The sequence below is a fragment of the Schistocerca gregaria genome, chromosome 1 (genome assembly GCF_023897955.1).
Source record: "Schistocerca gregaria isolate iqSchGreg1 chromosome 1, iqSchGreg1.2, whole genome shotgun sequence".
Lineage (NCBI taxonomy): Eukaryota > Metazoa > Arthropoda > Insecta > Orthoptera > Acrididae > Schistocerca > Schistocerca gregaria.
In genome coordinates, this window is record NC_064920.1 from 753,975,381 (window position 1) to 753,994,721 (window position 19,341).

Here is a 19,341-nt window from a genome sequence, read left to right on the forward strand (position 1 = left end):
TTCAGAAGCTGGAGCAAGGATTGTTGCATCATGTCTGACTTCAGCTTCATGCTTCAGTTTACAATGACAGTCAACATATTAAGAATGAAAAAAATTTGCCAACAGACAATTTGGCCTACATCGACATCATAACAAAAGAATTGGTTTTTTGAAGATCTTGTCCATATTCGAGATGTAATTGGGGAACCTAAGTCATTCCTTGCTGGAACATCTGAACTGCAACTCCATAAAGATTCCCCAAACCAAATTGAAACTGTATTGTGATGTTACTGTGTTGAATGTACACTCGATTGTCACACCTGAGTTTTGACAGAAGGCCATCACTTCATAGCTTGTAACTATACAGAGTAAAAGTCATTACACTCTTTGTAAAGAAAGCATTTGGTGAGTTTATCATTGTTAAAGACTACAGTAGCTTTATTGGTTAGTATAAATCTTAGTAATGCAACAGGCATGTGTTTTCAACAGTGTCTACAGTAGAGCTTCTTAGCATGTGTTGACAGTCATTTGTTTGTTATTTTAGTAAGTTTTCCACCGTCTTTATTACGGGTAGGGACTGTAACTGCTGTGTGTGGATATTAACTGAGTTGGTGACACTTGGCTCTCAGCTCCAGGCTGTGTTAGCTTCAGTTACACAGCCTGGGCTGCAGTGGATGGGCATCACAGTTGTGGATCGAGCATTGGAATCCAGTGGATGTCCAGCATGACTTCAGAGTCCACCGACTGGTCCACACTGACGGCCAACCCAGTTACTGCTCAGATTGAGGTTGACCTCTCAACCGTGGTAGCATGGCAGGCTGTGAAAGACTACATCATCAGCAGAAACTTTTGCAAAAGACTTAATGGTGCTCAGAAAGCATAGGCTACACACACTTGGCGGTGGCGTGTTTGTTGCTGTTAGAAGTATTTGACCTTGTAGTGAAATTGAAGTAGATAGTTCCTGTGAGTTAGTAATGGCTAGATGTCATTCTTAGCAACCGAAAGAAAATAATAACTGGATCCTTTTACTGACCCCCCAACACAGGTGATACAATTGCTGAAAGGTTCAAAGGACACCTGAGTCTAATTTTTACATCTACATCCATACTCCGCAAGCCACCTGACGGTGTGTGGCTTCAAACATGTACCTGGCTCCTACAGTTATACTTGGTGGTGACTTCTATTTGCCCCCAATATGTTGTCAAAAATACATGTTTAAATCTGGTGGTACACATTAAACATCATTCGAAATTGAGCTAAACGCATGCTCTGAAAATTATTTCAAACAGTTAGTTCATGAGCCCACTCAAATACTAAATGTTTGTGAAAACGCACTGTACATCGTAACAACAAATAATCCTGAGCTAATAACAAGCATTAAAATGTATACGGGGATTAGTGAATACAGGGTTACCAAAATCCACGAAAAAATAAACAAAAAATATATCTGTTCAAATAAGCCTTCTTGAGAGACAGTCTCCACTCCTTCCAAGTTAACAGTGTAAGTGTAGCCCAGATATGGCTTGTATTCAAAGAAATAGTATTGACAGCAATTGAAAAGTTGTACCAAATACATTAACAAACAATGGAGCCAATTCCCCATGGTACACAAAACAGGTCAGAACACTGTTGCAGAAACAACTGGAAAAGCATGCCAAATTTAAACAAATGGAAAACCCACAAGATTGGCAGTCTCCTACAAGTGCTCGAAATTTACTGCAGACTTTAGTGTGAGGCGCTTGTAATAGTTTCCACAATGAAACTTTGTTTCGAAACTTGGCAGAAAATTTAAAGAGATTTTGGTTGTATGTAAATTATGCAGGTGGCGAGACATAATCAATGCCTTCTCTGGATGATAGCATTGGAAATACATCGACGACAGTGCTGCTAAAGCACAGTTACTAAACACGGCCTTCCAAAGTGCCTTGACCAAAGATGATGACGCTAATATCAGAGAATTTGAATGAAGAATGGATGCCAGTATGAGTAATATAGAAGTACACATTTGTGGAGTAGTGAAGCAACTTGTAACACTTAATAAAAGCAAGTCTTCCAGTCCGGCTTGTATACCAGTTAGGTTCTTTTGAACGTATGCTGATGCAATAGCTCCATACTTAACTATCATGTACAACCGTTTGCTTGACGAAAGAGCCACACCCAAAGACGGGAAGATAACACATGTCACACTAGTTTGCAAGTAAGGTAGTAGGAATAATTTACTAAATTATGGGCTCATATCATTAATGTCAGTATGCATCAGGATTTTGGAACATATCGTGTATTTGAACATTATGAATTACTTCGAAGAGAATGGTCTATTGACACATAGTCAACACTGATTTAGAAGACATTATTCTTGTGAAAAACAAAGTGTTCAGTGGTATTGATAAAGGATTTCAAATTGATTCCATATTTCTAGATTTCCAGAAAGATTTTGAGAATGTACCTCACAAGCAACATGTAATCGAATAGCGTCATTATGGAGTATTGTCTCAGTTATGTGACTGGATTTGTGACTTCCTGTAAGAGAGGTCACAGTTTGTACTAGTTGATGGAAAGTCATCGAGTGAAACAGAACTGATTTCTGTCATTCCACAAGGTACTGTTTATAGGTCCTCTGCTGTTCCTTATCTTTATAAATGCTCTAGGAAACAATCTGAGCAGCCTTCTTAGGTTCTTTGCAGATGATGCTGTCATTTATATGCAGGAATTACAATTGCAAACAACTTAAATTGGAAAGAACACACAGAAAATGTTGTGGGGGAGGGGGGGGGGGGGGGGGAGGCAAACCAAAGACTGTTTTATTGGCAGGATGTTTAGAAGATGCAACAGATCTACAAAAGAGACTGCCTACACGATGCTTGTCCGTCCTCTTTTTGTGTAAAGCTGCATGGTGTGGGATCCTTACCATATAGGAGCAGCAGAGTACATCGAGAAAGTTCAGAGAAGGGCAACACTGGCCTTCATAGGGAGAAATGATCTTCATAAAAAATAAGGGAAATTGGAGCCTGTACGGGAAGTTATAAATGTCCATTTTTTTCCATGCACTGTTCGAGAGATAAATAATGGAGAATTATCGTGAAGGTGCTTTGATGAACTCTCTGCCAGGTGCTCGAGTGTGATTTGGAGAGCAGCCCTTTAGAGGTAGATGTAGAGGGTAAGCCACCTTGTTTCAGCTTCACTTTCCATATTTGTTTTACTGAACAAGAAGTTTCAACATGGTGACACTGACGATGTAAATCTAGTTCTTCCATCTGAAGAATATCTGTACTATTTGACAGAAGTTGATAGATCAAGGATGCCACAACAGAAACGGATGCTAAAGCTCCCTTTTTTTGTAGGTCTATTATGTGGTTTCGTGTGTCACTGAACAACAGTAGACCAAAGTAGACAGTTTGAATACTGGTTATTTGAAGCTCTTGGAGTACCACTTTGTGCAACCAGGGTCTGAGTAATGACTTCCAGCCCCCAAACCAGTGGTTATTGAAATGGCTACACTAACAACTAAAGACTGCGATAAGATATTATGCCCTGTCCACTGAACAGGATATTCACTTATTATCATAATATTATCAGGAGAAAGAAAACTGGCATTCTACGAATCGGAGCGTGGAATGTCAGATCCCTTAAACGGGCAGGTAGGTTAGAAAATTTAAAAAGGGAAATGGATAGGTTAAAGTTAGATATAGTGGGAATTAGTGAAGTTCGGTAGCAGCAGGAACAAGATTTTTGGTCAGGTGAATACAGGGTTATAAATACAAAATCAAATAGGGGTAATGCAAGAGTCGGTTTAATAATGAATAAAAAAAGTAGAAGTGCGGGTAAGCAACTGAAAACAGCATAGTGACTGCATTATTGTGGCCAAGATAGACACAAAGCCCACACCTATTAAAGTAGTACATGTTTATATGCCAACTAGCTCTGCAGATGACGAAGAAATTGAAGAAATGTATGATGAAATAAAAGAAATTATTCAGGTAGTGAAGGGAGATGAAAATTTAATAGTCATGGATGACTGGAATTCGACAGTAGGAAAAGGAAGAGAAGGATATGTAGTAGGTGAATATCGATTGGGGCTAAGAAATGAAAGAGGAAGCCGCCTGATGGAATTTTGCACAGAGCACAACTTAATCATAGCTAACACTTGGTTCAAGAATCATAAAAGAAGATTGTATACATGGAAGAAGCCTAGAGATACTGACAGGTTTCAGATAGATTACATAATGGTAAGACAGAGATTTAGGAACAAGGTTTTAAATTGTAAGACACTTCCAGCGGCAGATGTGGACTCTGATCACAATCTATTGGTTATGAACTGTAGATTAAAACTGAAAAAACTGCAAAAAGGTGGGAATTTAAGGAGATGGGACCTGGATAAACTGAAAGAATCAGAGGTTGTACAGAGTTTCAAGGAGAGCATAAGGGTACAATTGACAGGAATGGGGGAAAGAAATACAGTAGAAGAAGAATGGATAGCTCTGAGGGATGAAGTAGTGAAGGCAGCAGAGGATCAAGTAGGTAAAAAGACGAGGTCTAGTAGAAATCCTTGGGTAACAGAAGAAATACTGAATTTAATTGATGAAAGGAGAAAATATAAACATGCAGTAAATAAAGCAGGCAAAAAATAATACAGACGTCTCAAAAATGAGATCGACAGGAAGTGCAAAATGGCTAAGCAGGGATGGCTAAAGGACAAATGTAAGGATGTAGAGGCTTATCTCACTAGGGGTAAGATAGATACCACCTACAGGAAAATTAAAGAGACCTTTGGAGAAAAGAGAACCACTTGCATGCATATCAAGAGCTGAGATGGAAACCCAGTTCTAAGCAAAGAAGGGAAAGCAGAAAGGCGGAAGTAGTATATAGAGGGTCTGTACAAGGGCAGTGCACTTGAGGACAATATTATGGTAAGGGAAGAGGATGTAGATGAAGATGAAATGGGAGATAAGATACTGCATGAAGCGTTTGACAGAGCACTGAAAGACTTGAGTCGAAACAAGGCCCTGGGAGTAGACAACATTCCATTGGAACTACTGACGGCCTTAGGAGAGCCAGTCCTGACAAAACTCTACCATCTGGTGAGCAAGATGTATGAGACAGGCGAAATACCCTTAGGCTTGAAGAAGAATATAATAATTCCGATCCCGAAGAAAGCAGGTGCTGACAAGATGTGAAAATTACCGAACAGTTTAAAAAGTCACGGATGCAAAATACTAACGCGTATTCTCTACAGACTAATGAAAAACTGGTGAAGCTGACCTCGGGGAAGATCAGTTTGGATTCCGTAGAAGTATTGGAAGACGTGAGGCAATACTGACCCTATGACTTATCTTAGAAAACAGATTATGGAAAGGCAAACCTACGTTTCTAGCATTTGTAGACTTAGAGAAAGCTTTTGACAATGTTGACTGGAATACTCACTTTCCAATTCTGAAGGTGGCAGGAGTAAAATACAGGGAGCGAAAGGCTATTTACAATTTGTACAGAAAGCAGATAGCAGTTATAAAGAGTCAAGGGGTATGAAAGGGAAGCAGTGGTTGGGAAGGGAGTGAGACAGGGTTGTAGCCTATCTCCGATGCTATTCAATCTGTATATTGAGCAAGCAGTAAAGGAAACAAAAGAAAAATTTGGCGTAGGTATTAAAATCCATGGAAAATAAATAAAAACTTTGAGTTCACCGATGACATTGTTATTCTGTCAGAGACAGCAAAGGACTTGGAAGAGCAGTTGAATGGAATGGACAGTGTCATGAAAGGAGGGTATAAGATGAACATCAACAAAAGCGAAACGAGGATTATGGAATGTAGTCGAATTAAGTCGGGTGATGCAGAGAGGGAATTAGATTAGGAAATGAGACACTTAAAGTAGTAAAGGAGTTTTGCTATTTGGGGGGCAAAATAATTGATGATGGTCGTAGTAGAGAGGATATAAAATGTAGTCTGGCAATGGCAAGGAAAGAGTTTCTGAAGAAGAGAAATTTGTTAACTTTGGGGTATAGATTTAGGTGTCAGGAAGTCATTTCTGAAAGTATTTGTATGGAGTGTAGCCATGTATGGAAGTGAAACATGGATGATAACTAGTTTGGACAAGAAGAAAATAGAAGCTTTTGAAATGTGGTGCTACAAAAGAATGCTGAAGATTAGATGGGTAGATCACGTTACTAATGAGGAGGTATTGAATGGGATTGGGGAGAAGAGAAATTTGTGGCACAACTTGACTAGAAGAAGGGATCGGTTGGTAGGACATGTTCTGAGGCATCAAGGGATCACTAATTTAGTAGTGGAGGGCAGTGTGGAGGGTAAAAATCGTAGAGGGAGACCAAGAGATGAATACACTAAACTGATTCAGAAGGATGTAGGTTGCAGTAGGTACTGGGAGATGAAGAAGCTTGCACAGGATAGAGTAGCATGGAGAGCTGCATCAAACCAGTCTCAGGACTGAAGACCACCACCACCACCACCACCACCACAACAACAACAACAACAACAACAACAACATCATCATAATGGTTTGCAAATTACTTTCTGAGATTGACTTCAGTGCAACAACTGCTGAACTTGTCAATGGTCACACATTACACCTGCATGGTTAAGTTTTTTCCAATACATCAGATACTCAGCTGAAGTGTTGGATCATGTTTATCTGTTGTGGTCACAGTCCAAAACCTGAGGCCACCTACATTAGAGGTACATGGCAAAATATAATCATTCATCCTCCTAAACATACAGAACAGACTTTTAAACATGTTTCATTTCGTCATGGTTCTATTTAAAAGCCAAAGTCACTGTATAATGGCCCATTCAAGGTAGATACTCGTGAAATAGCGTCCAATGTTGGTAAACATGAAATGCCCACCACAGTCTCCATTGACAGGCTAAAGTCAGCTGTTAATGGCATCATAACCAATATTCCTGTGACATAGAAGAAGAGCTGAATTTAATCAGAGGATGTACTTAAGCTGCAAATGTATATTTTCTACCATGATTTATTGTTATTCGTTAAATTTTTTTTCAGTTGGAAAGTTGAAACTCTTGTTTCGTATCTTATTTCATTCAGTCCTTGAAGAATACCTGACTACAGTTATAATTTGTCTTTATAACCATTGTTTTCAAATATGTTACTCTCATCAGAAATTATATATAAAGCATTAATTATATTTGCCCCTGAATTTTGTTGCATGTGATTTGTTTTACAAGCAGATTTATATTTGTCATATGAGACTGTCTCATCTGTGAACTCTTAAGTCTGTATTTACTGTATTGTAACTGAGTATCTCTGTGTAAGCGAGATCCTGACATGACATGTTGTAGAATCTCAAACATAAATGAAATTTATAGGTGGACTGATGGCAATCTTCACCATTGCAAGAACCCCAGCCTTCCAGAGAAGTAGCTCAAACTTTTTAAGTTTTTTTTGTCCACTGTTTTAAATTGAGTGATGCCTGTCTTTCCCACAGTTAATGGGATGATTTTCTTTTGATAACTCTCACATTCTTTTAGTGCTGGTGTTCGTCAAAGCTCGAAGATTTGTTGTCCATGCAAGTAGTTACAAGACGGAACTCATGTCTGTATAAATGGAGTTCAAAATCTCCACATCTCTAATTTGTGGATTTTACAAAGTTACCATGAATCATTTTTGATGAACAGTGCAATGATTTTTACTACAAGACTACATTTACTTCGATCATTTTCTACCCAAGCTATTTCTCTCTCTCTCTCTCTCTCTCTCTCTCTCTCTCTCTCTCTCTCTCTCTCTCTCTCTCTCTCTCTCTCTCTAGCTTGAATAAATAAACTTTGTGTTTGACAGATGTGCAGTGGTGGACAAAATGTTGACAGCATTTACGCAGTGCTCCTTGTGCTAATGCAGTCAGTAGTTGGGTGCACATACAAATGAAACAAAACATACTTCCACGTTGTTGCTGTTTCTTTTGATAGTGGGGAGGACAATGGTGGTGTTGGCAGTGGGAGCAGTAGTGTTGATCACTATAATGTGTAGATCCATTTCATAAAGACACATTCAAAAGCGAATAATTCTCCTAAGACGAGTATTCATCCACAGAAATGGGAAATATCCCATTTGAACAACCCCCCCTCCCCACCCCCTCCAGCTGTTCTGTGCAATTGAAATGGAAGTGATATGGTGTCGTTCCCAGAAATGTATCAAACAAATAATTCATTTTTTAACAAGTTAATGCTGATTTGCTTCATCCAGCCAAAAAAGTTATGTTCTGTAGGCACCTTATGAAAGATTTTTGAATGATGAGAGACATTGTCAGTCAAAATTACAAAAGGTGGTTTAAAATTTCAACAGTGAGTTCTCAGACCACCACTAAAAAGTGTTTCCATTTATTTCTCGTTCATAGTTGGTGACTTTTATCCCTGTGAACTACATACAATTTTGCACAAGCTCCATGTGCTTACATGCAGAAGAATGAACACACTAGCTTATGGTGGTAATGTCATATCAGTAACAAAACACACATCCTGGTGAATACTTAATATCTTGAGATCCCATTTCAGTAACTCATCCCAAATACTTAACTCAGAAGTGTTGTGACTTTAGCTGTCTCTGGATAAAAAGACAGTGACTAACCAACTGAGTCCTGAACATAAATACAGTGTCTACTTTTACCATCAGTATGAGCCACTGAGAACCATATTCAAAAGATACACACGAAAAACACAAATCAATTTGCCATAATGAGGAAAGAGCACTCTGGCCTGATGTACTGTCACTGTTATAAAATACACTTACACTAGAATTTGAAGGTCAGTGCTCACCCATCAATTTTGTAAAAGAGTACAATGCAGTTTGAAAAAACACTTGAAATTATAGTGTTTGAGGATTAAATTTCAGAATGCTGTTAAGTTCAAACATGTCCAGAACTTTCACAGAGTTGCTGAATCCAAGTGCATAATGTGCAATACTTGTAAGGAGAATTCCCTGTTGGACTCTCACTAGTAACTTCTTTTAAAAATTCTGTATTTTGCACAAAATGGATATGTTAATGAAAAAATATTGAATCATAATTTTTCATATTATTAATCATTAATGACAAGAAATTAAATTAATTTTTGTTACAGATATATGAAATTAAATTGCATACATAAATAATACTGTTCAATCTGTAGAAACAAAAAGTATTTTCTGGTTAATGTGCCACATTTTTTCTACCAAATTTAAAGTTTTTGTGACTAATCATAATTGGCATATGATCAGTAATTAAAAATAAAAAAGATGATATTTTAAAAAATATGATTCAGTATTTTGTTAATTAACATTTCTATTTGATAATAAGTGCTGAATTTAAATAAAAGTTCTAAAAATATTCCCACTAGTAAGAAAACAGACCCAACCAGGGTCTGAAAACTGGAGAAGAAGAAGAAGAAGAAGAAGAAGAAGAAGATGATGATGATGATACTAGCAACAATCAGACAAGACTAATACACAATGCTGGCTGCTTTGTTTTAAGTGTTTTTGAGAACTGTATCATAGCGCATTGGGAAAGTAGTATGTGGGCACTGACCTACAAATTCTATAAATACGAAAAAAATCAAGAAGAGCTAGTCCATATAATCCTTTTGTAGATAAAATTCTCCTACCGGCTTTAAAATCAGTTTCAATATGTTAGTCACATTTTATGCACACTAACATACGACCTAAAGTACATTGCACACAAAAGTACCTATTGACCTAGTGATTAAATTTTAAACTGGAAACCGTTGTAGTTAAGCGGGGTAGGCTGGTCAGGAGACTTCTGGGTGAATGTGAATAATTTAGATGTAAAGGAGATGGCTATCTGAGTGGTTGAAAAGAGGGTAAAACTTTGTTAGCTTTTAAAAGAATCTGTTAATTCCCACACCCACACAAGTTTGTGTGTGTGTGTGTGTAAGTGTAAGAAAGATACAAAAATAAGTTTTTTGAGCTGTATAGTTTACTTAATATTGTGTGATGAAGACTTCACAGAAAAGACATCTTAAAGATTAATAAATAGTGATTTTCAAAGAAAATGCTTAAACTAAATTAACTTGAGAAATGGTTATCTAATTAAAAAATATTTAAAGATGCAGCCAATGCCATAGAATCTCTCAGTATTGGGCGCTCTTCTCTTTGCCTTGAGCAGCCAGCAGTGCTGAGTTTTTGTGCAGAAATGTAGTATTCTTTGCTAATATTACTTGGGAGAACTACTGTTATAATAAGCTGTTGACAAAACACAATTTGTGAATCTTTCATTTTCCAGTTATATTTATGCCACTTAGATTGACTGCAGTTAGTTTGACGTCTTAACAGTTTTCTCTGAGTAACAAAGAAAAAGAGAGAAGTTTTGCTCTTACTACATTTTATATTGCAAAATTAAATAATTGTTTCTTTTCAGATGTGTCTGATATTGTGTAAAGTAGTATAGTCGTTTCTAATAATTACAAACAAAGATTCAAAAATTGCCTTCTTCAAAATATTTTTGTTTAAAGTGTGTTACTTGTGATTTCAGAATGAAGACATGAAAACTTGTTATCCTTTAAGCATGATGGTGACAGGAAATGACATTCTGTTCTTCTGGGTTGCCCGCATGGTTATGCTCGGAGAAAGGCTGACGGGGCAACTACCATTTAAAGTAAGGCAGTAGTGTCATTGCTACTATATATTTTAGTATACTGCTTGATTTGATTTTTGTAAAAGTTAAATGAATTCATTGACATGGTTTTATTCTGTTACTTTCAGAAAATTTTCTTGCATGGAATCATTTGTGATGCTCATGGAAGAAAAATGTCAAAGAGTCTGGGAAATGTAATAAACCCTGAACATGTTACGGATGGAATTTCATTAAAGGTACAGGAAATTTGTCGTGCACAATATTTGTTGAATTAACTTGGTTATTTAGTTTAGCATGCAGTGTGGTAGGATGCAAGATAGGGAGATTAGGCAGACCCAGATTAAAACTGCATGAAAGATTAACAATCACTTCACTGGTGCAAAGACAAACATACATGTGCTTTTAGATGCTTTTTCTTACTTGTGTAGCAACTGCTGGGCTAGTCCTCAACCTCCGCCTCAGAAAATGTGATACACATACAGTTACATGACAACACACAGAACAAAGTCGACACAATTCATAAAAAATTCGTACACACCACTTCCCAACATTAGGTTAACTGGCAGTTATGGTGAAAAGATGGGCATCCGGTCACACAGTTAATGAAAATAAAGTTGCCAAATATTGAAAGTAAGGGGATCCTATATGGTAGGATTAATCCTAGAAAAGAGAGAATATTTCATGAAATCTGTTTGTGGGTTGTGGCTATTTTTTGTCGTAAAATGACCATAAGATGCTAGTTACTATAAATTTATGTGATGCGTGGTTATTGATTAAAATAACACAGCTCCTAAAAATGATAGGACACCTCTTTCCTTTTTATTCTTGGTGAGGCTGAAAGGCAAGTTTATGGCCCACTGTGCCTTGTATGAGAATCTGTGGCAGAAAAGCTTAATATTTTCAGTCAACTATGTTGCCTGGATCACAGGGAAAACCATAATAAGGAAATTGTTCTGAAGTGAATTTTACCATAATAAACTACAGATTAGTAAGCAGTAGAGATTTACTTTCTTGCGTACAGACTAATGTTTGTAATTACCTATGTTGATCATTTATAAAAGAGCATGAAATGTGAAAAAGTGTAGCTGAGGAATGTTTTACTCAACCTTTCAAATGACAACACCAAATCTGAGGTCTATTATATTCCTTACTGGAAATATTACTTCTTTTCATTTGTCTTTAAATGGTTGTGGCATTTGTGCAAATACCAAAATCCCATAATTGTACTGTTGTTATCTCTCTGTTTTGAACTATAATAATGTCATCCTCTCCAATACCATCTCCAAATACTGCAACATAAAATTTTAAGAGAAAGATTATCTCAGTGAAGTAACATGTACACCATTTTTGGAAAGAATGACATTTCTGTCGAGCTGGAAACAACAATGATTGATTGAATGGAAAACGTGTAATTATCCAATACATTCACATACATTTCTAATAAAATGACTGGTTTTGGCTGGCATTGACCATCTTCAGATCATAAAATACAGACCATGGTTCAATTCCACCTCTGTGGAAACCATATTTACAGCTTGTTTCCACAGTGGTAGGATTGAATGATGACCTTTATTTTGTCATCTGATGACGACCGATGCTGGTGGAAACCTATCATTTTGTTAGAAATAGATGTGATATGTGATTTTGCATGATAAATTATTGTTAAAGGTTTTCTTCTGGTACTCATTACGTAAAACAGTACAGTGTGGTGGTGGTGGTGGTGGTGGTGGTGGTGGTGTGTGTGTGTGTGTGTGTGTGTGTGTGTGTGTGTGTGTGTGTGTGTGTGTGGTTTTTTTTCCAGAGCTCAATTGTGTGGTTATCACAGTGCGGTTACACATCATTATCAATGCTATATTCTAGGAATGAAACCCTACTCCCAAAAAATATTTAAAGATGATATGATAAAATTTTTTAACTTGGCAGTGAAAGGAGGGTAACAATTTACATATTATTTTCCACATTGTCCCCTTTTAAGTCAGTGCATTTTCTCCCAGGGTTCTCAAGTGGAGTAAGATGCTTGAAGGTCTGCAACATCAGACTGAGAGGGAGACGGAGGCACCACAGTTGTAGGACTTCTGTACAGGATGTATCACAGTTAGTAGTGACCACTTGGGCTCCAAGCTGAAATAGGCACCTGGGCTAACCAGGTGTAAGATCTTTATACAGCCTGTATCACAGTTGGTAGAGGAAACTGGTGCAGTTGAAAGTGGACATTGGAAAGTAGAGGATGGGGGCATGAAATGATGAATCACTTGCGTGTGAAAATGTTCATGACTTGGCCCTGATGACTTTGCTGGCAGTCATTTTCTAGTGAAAGCTCTCTGATACTCAGTTCTTCATGTAAAATGTGCGTATGCTTTCTTCTAATATGTTTATGCTAGCAAGTACTTCATACACATTTAATCTGTAATTGTACCATACTGAATAAAGCAATTTCTGTATGTTTTTAGTTGCAGCTTTGGAATGTTTCTCCTATGGATCATCCTCAAAAGAAATACAGGGCATTTGAAATTAGCCATCCATTTCTCAGCAGTCAAAATAAACTTTCACAGACTGTGAATAAATTTCTGTTGGCAGTAAACTGCCCAAAACGTAGCTTTTTATGGTGGCATGGTATTGCGATTTAACTGTTTTGATGAAACACATACAGTGTGTGTTCTTTACAAATAAAACAACAAACTGACACTTCAATTATACAACTGCACACCTTGTATGAACATGACAAACTTTCATTAATGTCAGTTCTATCTCTTTTTCAGGTTGACAGTTTTTTCCTTGTTCTCTTAGCCAGTTAAAATGTTGAAAATTGTAATATCAAATCAGAATTACACTTAACATAATCAGGACAATTAAAAGACCTTTACCCACTAAAATGGCAAAGCAACAAATTATGCTACCAGCAATGAAGAAAGTAGAAGTGAAACTTCCTGACAGATTAAAACTGTGTGCCCGACCGAGACTCGAACTCGGGACCTTTGCCTTTCGCGGGCAAGTGCTCTACCAACTGAGCTACCGAAGCACGACTCACGTCCGGTACTCACAGCTTTACTTCTGCCAGTATCCGTCTCCTACCTTCCAAACTTTACAGAAGCTCTTCTGCGAAACTTGCAGAACTAGCACTCCTGAAAGAAAGGATATTGCGGAGACATGGCTTAGCCACAGCCTGGGGGATGTTTCCAGAATGAGATTTTCACTCTGCAGCGGAGTGTGCGCTGATATGAAACTTCCTGACAGATTAAAACTGTGTGCCCGACCGAGACTCGAACTCGGGACCTTTGCCTTTCGCGGGCAAGTGCTCTACCGACTGAGCTACCGAAGCACGACTCACGTCCGGTACTCACAGCTTTACTTCTGCCAGTATCCGTCTCCTACCTTCCAAACTTTACAGAAGCTCTTCTGCGAAACTTGCAGAACTAGCACTCCTGAAAGAAAGGATATTGCGGAGACATGGCTTAGCCACAGCCTGGGGGATGTTTCCAGAATGAGATTTTCACTCTGCAGCGGAGTGTGCGCTGATATGAAACTTCCTGACAGATTAAAACTGTGTGCCCGACCGAGACTCGAACTCGGGACCTTTGCCTTTCACGGGCAAGTGCTCTACCAACTGAGCTACCGAAGCACGACTCACGTCCGGTACTCACAGCTTTACTTCTGCCAGTATCCGTCTCCTACCTTCCAAACTTTACAGAAGCTCTTCTGCGAAAATCTCATTCTGGAAACATCCCCCAGGCTGTGGCTAAGCCATGTCTCCGCAATATCCTTTCTTTCAGGAGTGCTAGTTCTGCAAGTTTCGCAGAAGAGCTTCTGTAAAGTTTGGAAGGTAGGAGACGGATACTGGCAGAAGTAAAGCTGTGAGTACCGGACGTGAGTCGTGCTTCGGTAGCTCAGTTGGTAGAGCACTTGCCCACTAAAGGCAAAGGTCCCGAGTTCGAGTCTCGGTCGGGCACACAGTTTTAATCTGTCAGGAAGTTTCATATCAGCGCACACTCCGCTGCAGAGTGAAAATCTCATTCTGGAAACATCCCCCAGGCTGTGGCTAAGCCATGTCTCCGCAATATCCTTTCTTTCAGGAGTGCTAGTTCTGCAAGTTTCGCAGAAGAGCTTCTGTAAAGTTTGGAAGGTAGGAGACGGATACTGGCAGAAGTAAAGCTGTGAGTACCGGACGTGAGTCGTGCTTCGGTAGCTCAGTTGGTAGAGCACTTGCCCGCGAAAGGCAAAGGTCCCGAGTTCGAGTCTCGGTCGGGCACACAGTTTTAATCTGTCAGGAAGTTTCATATCAGCGCACACTCCGCTGCAGAGTGAAAAACTCATTCTGGAAACATCCCCCAGGCTGTGGCTAAGCCATGTCTCCGCAATATCCTTTCTTTCAGGAGTGCTAGTTCTGCAAGTTTCGCAGAAGAGCTTCTGTAAAGTTTGGAAGGTAGGAGACGGATACTGGCAGAAGTAAAGCTGTGAGTACCGGACGTGAGTCGTGCTTCGGTAGCTCAGTTGGTAGAGCACTTGCCCGCGAAAGGCAAAGGTCCCGAGTTCGAGTCTCGGTCGGGCACACAGTTTTAATCTGTCAGGAAGTTTCATATCAGCGCACACTCCGCTGCAGAGTGAAAATCTCATTCTGGAAACATCCCCCAGGCTGTGGCTAAGCCATGTCTCCGCAATATCCTTTCTTTCAGGAGTGCTAGTTCTGCAAGTTTCGCAGAAGAGCTTCTGTAAGGTTTGGAAGGTAGGAGACGGATACTGGCAGAAGTAAAGCTGTGAGTACCGGACGTGAGTCGTGCTTCGGTAGCTCAGTTGGTAGAGCACTTGCCCGCGAAAGGCAAAGGTCCCGAGTTCGAGTCTCGGTCGGGCACACAGTTTTAATCTGTCAGGAAGTTTCATATCAGCGCACACTCCGCTGCAGAGTGAAAAGCTCATTCTGGAAACATCCCCCAGGCTGTGGCTAAGCCATGTCTCCGCAATATCCTTTCTTTCAGGAGTGCTAGTACTGCAAGTTTCGCAGAAGAGCTTCTGTAAAGTTTGGAAGGTAGGAGACGGATACTGGCAGAAGTAAAGCTGTGAGTACCGGACGTGAGTCGTGCTTCGTTAGCTCAGTCGGTAGAGCACTTGCCCGCGAAAGGCAAAGGTCCCGAGTTCGAGTCTCGGTCGGGCACACAGTTTTAATCTGTCAGGAAGTTTCATATCAGCGCACACTCCGCTGCAGAGTGAAAATCTCATTCTGGAAACATCCCCCAGGCTGTGGCTAAGCCATGTCTCCGCAATATCCTTTCTTTCAGGAGTGCTAGTTCTGCAAGTTTCACAGAAGAGCTTCTGTAAAGTTTGGAAGGTAGGAGACGGATACTGGCAGAAGTAAAGCTGTGAGTACCGGACGTGAGTCGTGCTTCGGTAGCTCAGTTGGTAGAGCACTTGCCCGCGAAAGGCAAAGGTCCCGAGTTCGAGTCTCGGTCGGGCACACAGTTTTAATCTGTCAGGAAGTTTCATATCAGCACACACTCCGCTGCAGAGTGAAAAGCTCATTCTGGAAACATCCCCCAGGCTGTGGCTAAGCCATGTCTCCGCAATATCCTTTCTTTCAGGAGTGCTAGTTCTGCAAGTTTCGCAGAAGAGCTTCTGTAAAGTTTGGAAGGTAGGAGACGGATACTGGCAGAAGTAAAGCTGTGAGTACCGGACGTGAGTCGTGCTTCGGTAGCTCAGTTGGTAGAGCACTTGCCCGCGAAAGGCAAAGGTCCCGAGTTCGAGTCTCGGTCGGGCACACAGTTTTAATCTGTCAGGAAGTTTCATATCAGCGCACACTCCGCTGCAGAGTGAAAATCTCATTCTGGAAACATCCCCCAGGCTGTGGCTAAGCCATGTCTCCGCAATATCCTTTCTTTCAGGAGTGCTAGTTCTGCAAGTTTCGCAGAAGAGCTTCTGTAAAGTTTGGAAGGTAGGAGACGGATACTGGCAGAAGTAAAGCTGTGAGTACCGGACGTGAGTCGTGCTTCGGTAGCTCAGTTGGTAGAGCACTTGCCCGCGAAAGGCAAAGGTCCCGAGTTCGAGTCTCGGTCGGGCACACAGTTTTAATCTGTCAGGAAGTTTCATATCAGCGCACACTCTGCTGCAGAGTGAAAATCTCATTCTGGAAAGTAGAAGTGACTTGTTCCCTCACCATATACTAATAGATATCCATTAAAGCCTTTGATTTTATCAATGACTAGTGAACCCGCTTATGCTTTGCTCTTGTTAAATATCTATGAGAACTGGATATGCCTTCTAATCTTTTCCTCCACTCTCTCCTTGTCCATTTCCTCCTCCCCCTACATCTCTTCACTTCCTCCTCCCCTTTCTGTCTGTCCACCTCCACCTACCCCCCCCCCCCCCTCTCCCCTTCTGTGTCCATTTTCTCCCTCCCCCACTCCCTCCGACCTTGAGGCTTGTTTATTGTTATTGCCAGTGAAATCTTGATTGGGAATTGAAGTCGCTTAAAATGAATGGGTAGACCGATTGGGATCATTGGTATACTGTGTATGAGAGACTGTTCCTGCTGCCTGCTGCCTGCTGCTGGATCTGTGAAGATAGTAGCTTTGGTGACAGTATTTTACATAGTTTTAAACTGCAAATGAGTTTGTTTACGAAGTTTCGGACAATGGAGATCTATACTAGTATTCTAATTGTAAGCTGAGAAGCCATAAATATAACTTTCCTGTTTTCTATTAAAACCAACTGTGAGAAAAAAAGCCAAATAGTATATAGTTGTTTATACAATTTTTGTTTACAATTGTGTAAGGAGAGAGAACATACATGGAAGAAACAATTTGTGTAATAGTTTAAATAAAAGCTGGCCAACATTAAATTTTTTGTTAACTTTGCTAATTGTTAATTAGCTACTAAAAAAGTTAACTTAATTAAATGTTAAAGCATTATTTTACAGGAGATTTATTGGAAGTTAAAGTTAATTGTTAACTTATAATAGTAAACTTTTTATATTGTGTATGTAGTGAAATAAGCAAATGAATCAAACATACTACCATCGCTTCAGTAAAAAAGTTTTGGTTGGAAACATAAAGGAATCATGTTTGTAGCAAAAAAAAAAATTTATAAGTTTGTCCACACTAGCTTGAGACACACCACTACAAATTACTGAAATGCGAAAAGTCTCTCAAGTGTTTCTATGTCATATTCGTTGAACCGGATCACTGCTACTGGCTCCAGTTTTGAAATCTGAATGGTCAGGCTTTATTTTTCTTTTGGCTTTCCCAGACCGCACCCTGCTGCTCTGTTTCTTAAAACTGTACATATAGTGATTCATGTGACGTCCTTATGTTTTGTATCAAATTGTTAAGGGTTGAAGTGTGTGCCCCAATTGTTGATTTTGTAGGCAAGCACAATTTACAATAAAAAGTATTTGTTCTCCTAATCTGAATACAAATCTGACGTAATAACTTAATTTTGGCCACAGATTATCATAAGTTGCAGAGCTAGAATATGATTCCATGATCTAGTTTCCACAGTCAGTCCACTAACAGAAACTAGTACTCAACATGAACGCAATAAAGAAATAATAATAAACAGCCAACACATAGTTATTCTCGCTCACACTCAGTTGTTTACATCTGGCATAGCCCCTCACCTACATGACCCAAACTTGTCTGAACATGATTTCCGCAGCCTGTGTGGCACCATTATTGTCATAGATATTAGGTATCTAATGAGCAGTTCGTGGACTCAAAGAACATTAAAGGAAGTTAGAGTCCCATAATGTTTTTTTAATTAATTTCAAAGTTAATCCATTACTCAAAAAGTTAACTTTGTTGATTAACAGTCTTGTGCGCAGCCATGGTTTAAATGTCCAGGTATTGTAATTAAAGCTGAGTGCAAGAAAGAAAACAGAACTGCACAATGTCACACCACAGCATAGCGCAGCATTTTCTTTCTCTCAGTTTTTTTTAACTAAAAACCTGTACATGGTTGCTAAAACAATTATATATGTGTAGCCTCTATCTGTTTGAATTTTAATTAGAATATTAGGTAAAATATAGCTAACAATTTTCCCCCTTTACATATTATATACCATATGTATTAAACTTATAAAATTATAACTTATGTCTGTGCAAGCATTTAAAAGAGCATCATGTAAATATTTGAAGTAAATTGCTCAAGACGTTTTGAGATTTTTGCTAAGAACATTTCTCTGATGTATAGGGCGTTACAAAATGATACAAAAAAAACTTTGAGGGATTGTAAGAGAATGTCTTGAGGAACAAATTGAGGAAGGGAACGCATGTCCAGTGATGTCATCCAGTGATTCTACAGGGTGTCAAAGTTATAGTCACCAGTCATGCCACTGGGACAGCCCTTTGGCAGCAAATGTGACTTTGTATGCTACAGTGTTGTCTGTCACTCAATGATCACGATTGATGCCAAGATCACCAATGGAGAAAATGAACCTAGCTGCTGTGTAGACAGGCCTTGTCTCCAATGATGTAGTAGTAGTAGTATTAGTAGTAGTAGTTTGTTTTTCTTTTGGCCCTTAGACCTTTGGCAGGTAATATTTCTTGTTTCTTTTCCATTTTATAGGACTTGCAGGAAGAAGCACATGAAAACTTCAGGGCAGGACTTTTATCTGAAAATGAATTTCAGAAAACACTTGAAGGACACAAGAAACTTTTTCCTGCAGGAATTCCTGAGTGTGGAACAGATGCACTTAGATTTAGCCTTTTATCACAAAATATTCAGAGTGAGTATGAAGACACTTTTCCACTTATTTCTAATATTTTAATTTTGTTTCATATCATATG

The 19,341-nt window shown here is 39.2% G+C and overlaps 1 protein-coding gene and 1 non-coding gene across 2 annotated transcripts in view; one reads left to right on the plus strand and one right to left on the minus strand.

Moving 5' to 3' along the window:
- Nucleotides 1-19,341, plus strand: part of LOC126267740 (valine--tRNA ligase-like) — a 120,259-nt gene that overhangs the window by 71,122 nt on the left and 29,796 nt on the right. The window contains exons 10-12 of the mRNA XM_049973046.1: nucleotides 10,469-10,591; nucleotides 10,699-10,806; nucleotides 19,121-19,280. Coding sequence (XP_049829003.1) covers nucleotides 10,469-10,591; nucleotides 10,699-10,806; nucleotides 19,121-19,280 — 391 coding nt within the window. The remainder of the gene's footprint in view (nucleotides 1-10,468; nucleotides 10,592-10,698; nucleotides 10,807-19,120; nucleotides 19,281-19,341) is intronic.
- Trnas-uga (transfer RNA serine (anticodon UGA)) lies at nucleotides 14,116-14,190 on the minus strand. The gene has a single exon. It is a non-coding gene; the product is annotated as a tRNA-Ser (tRNA).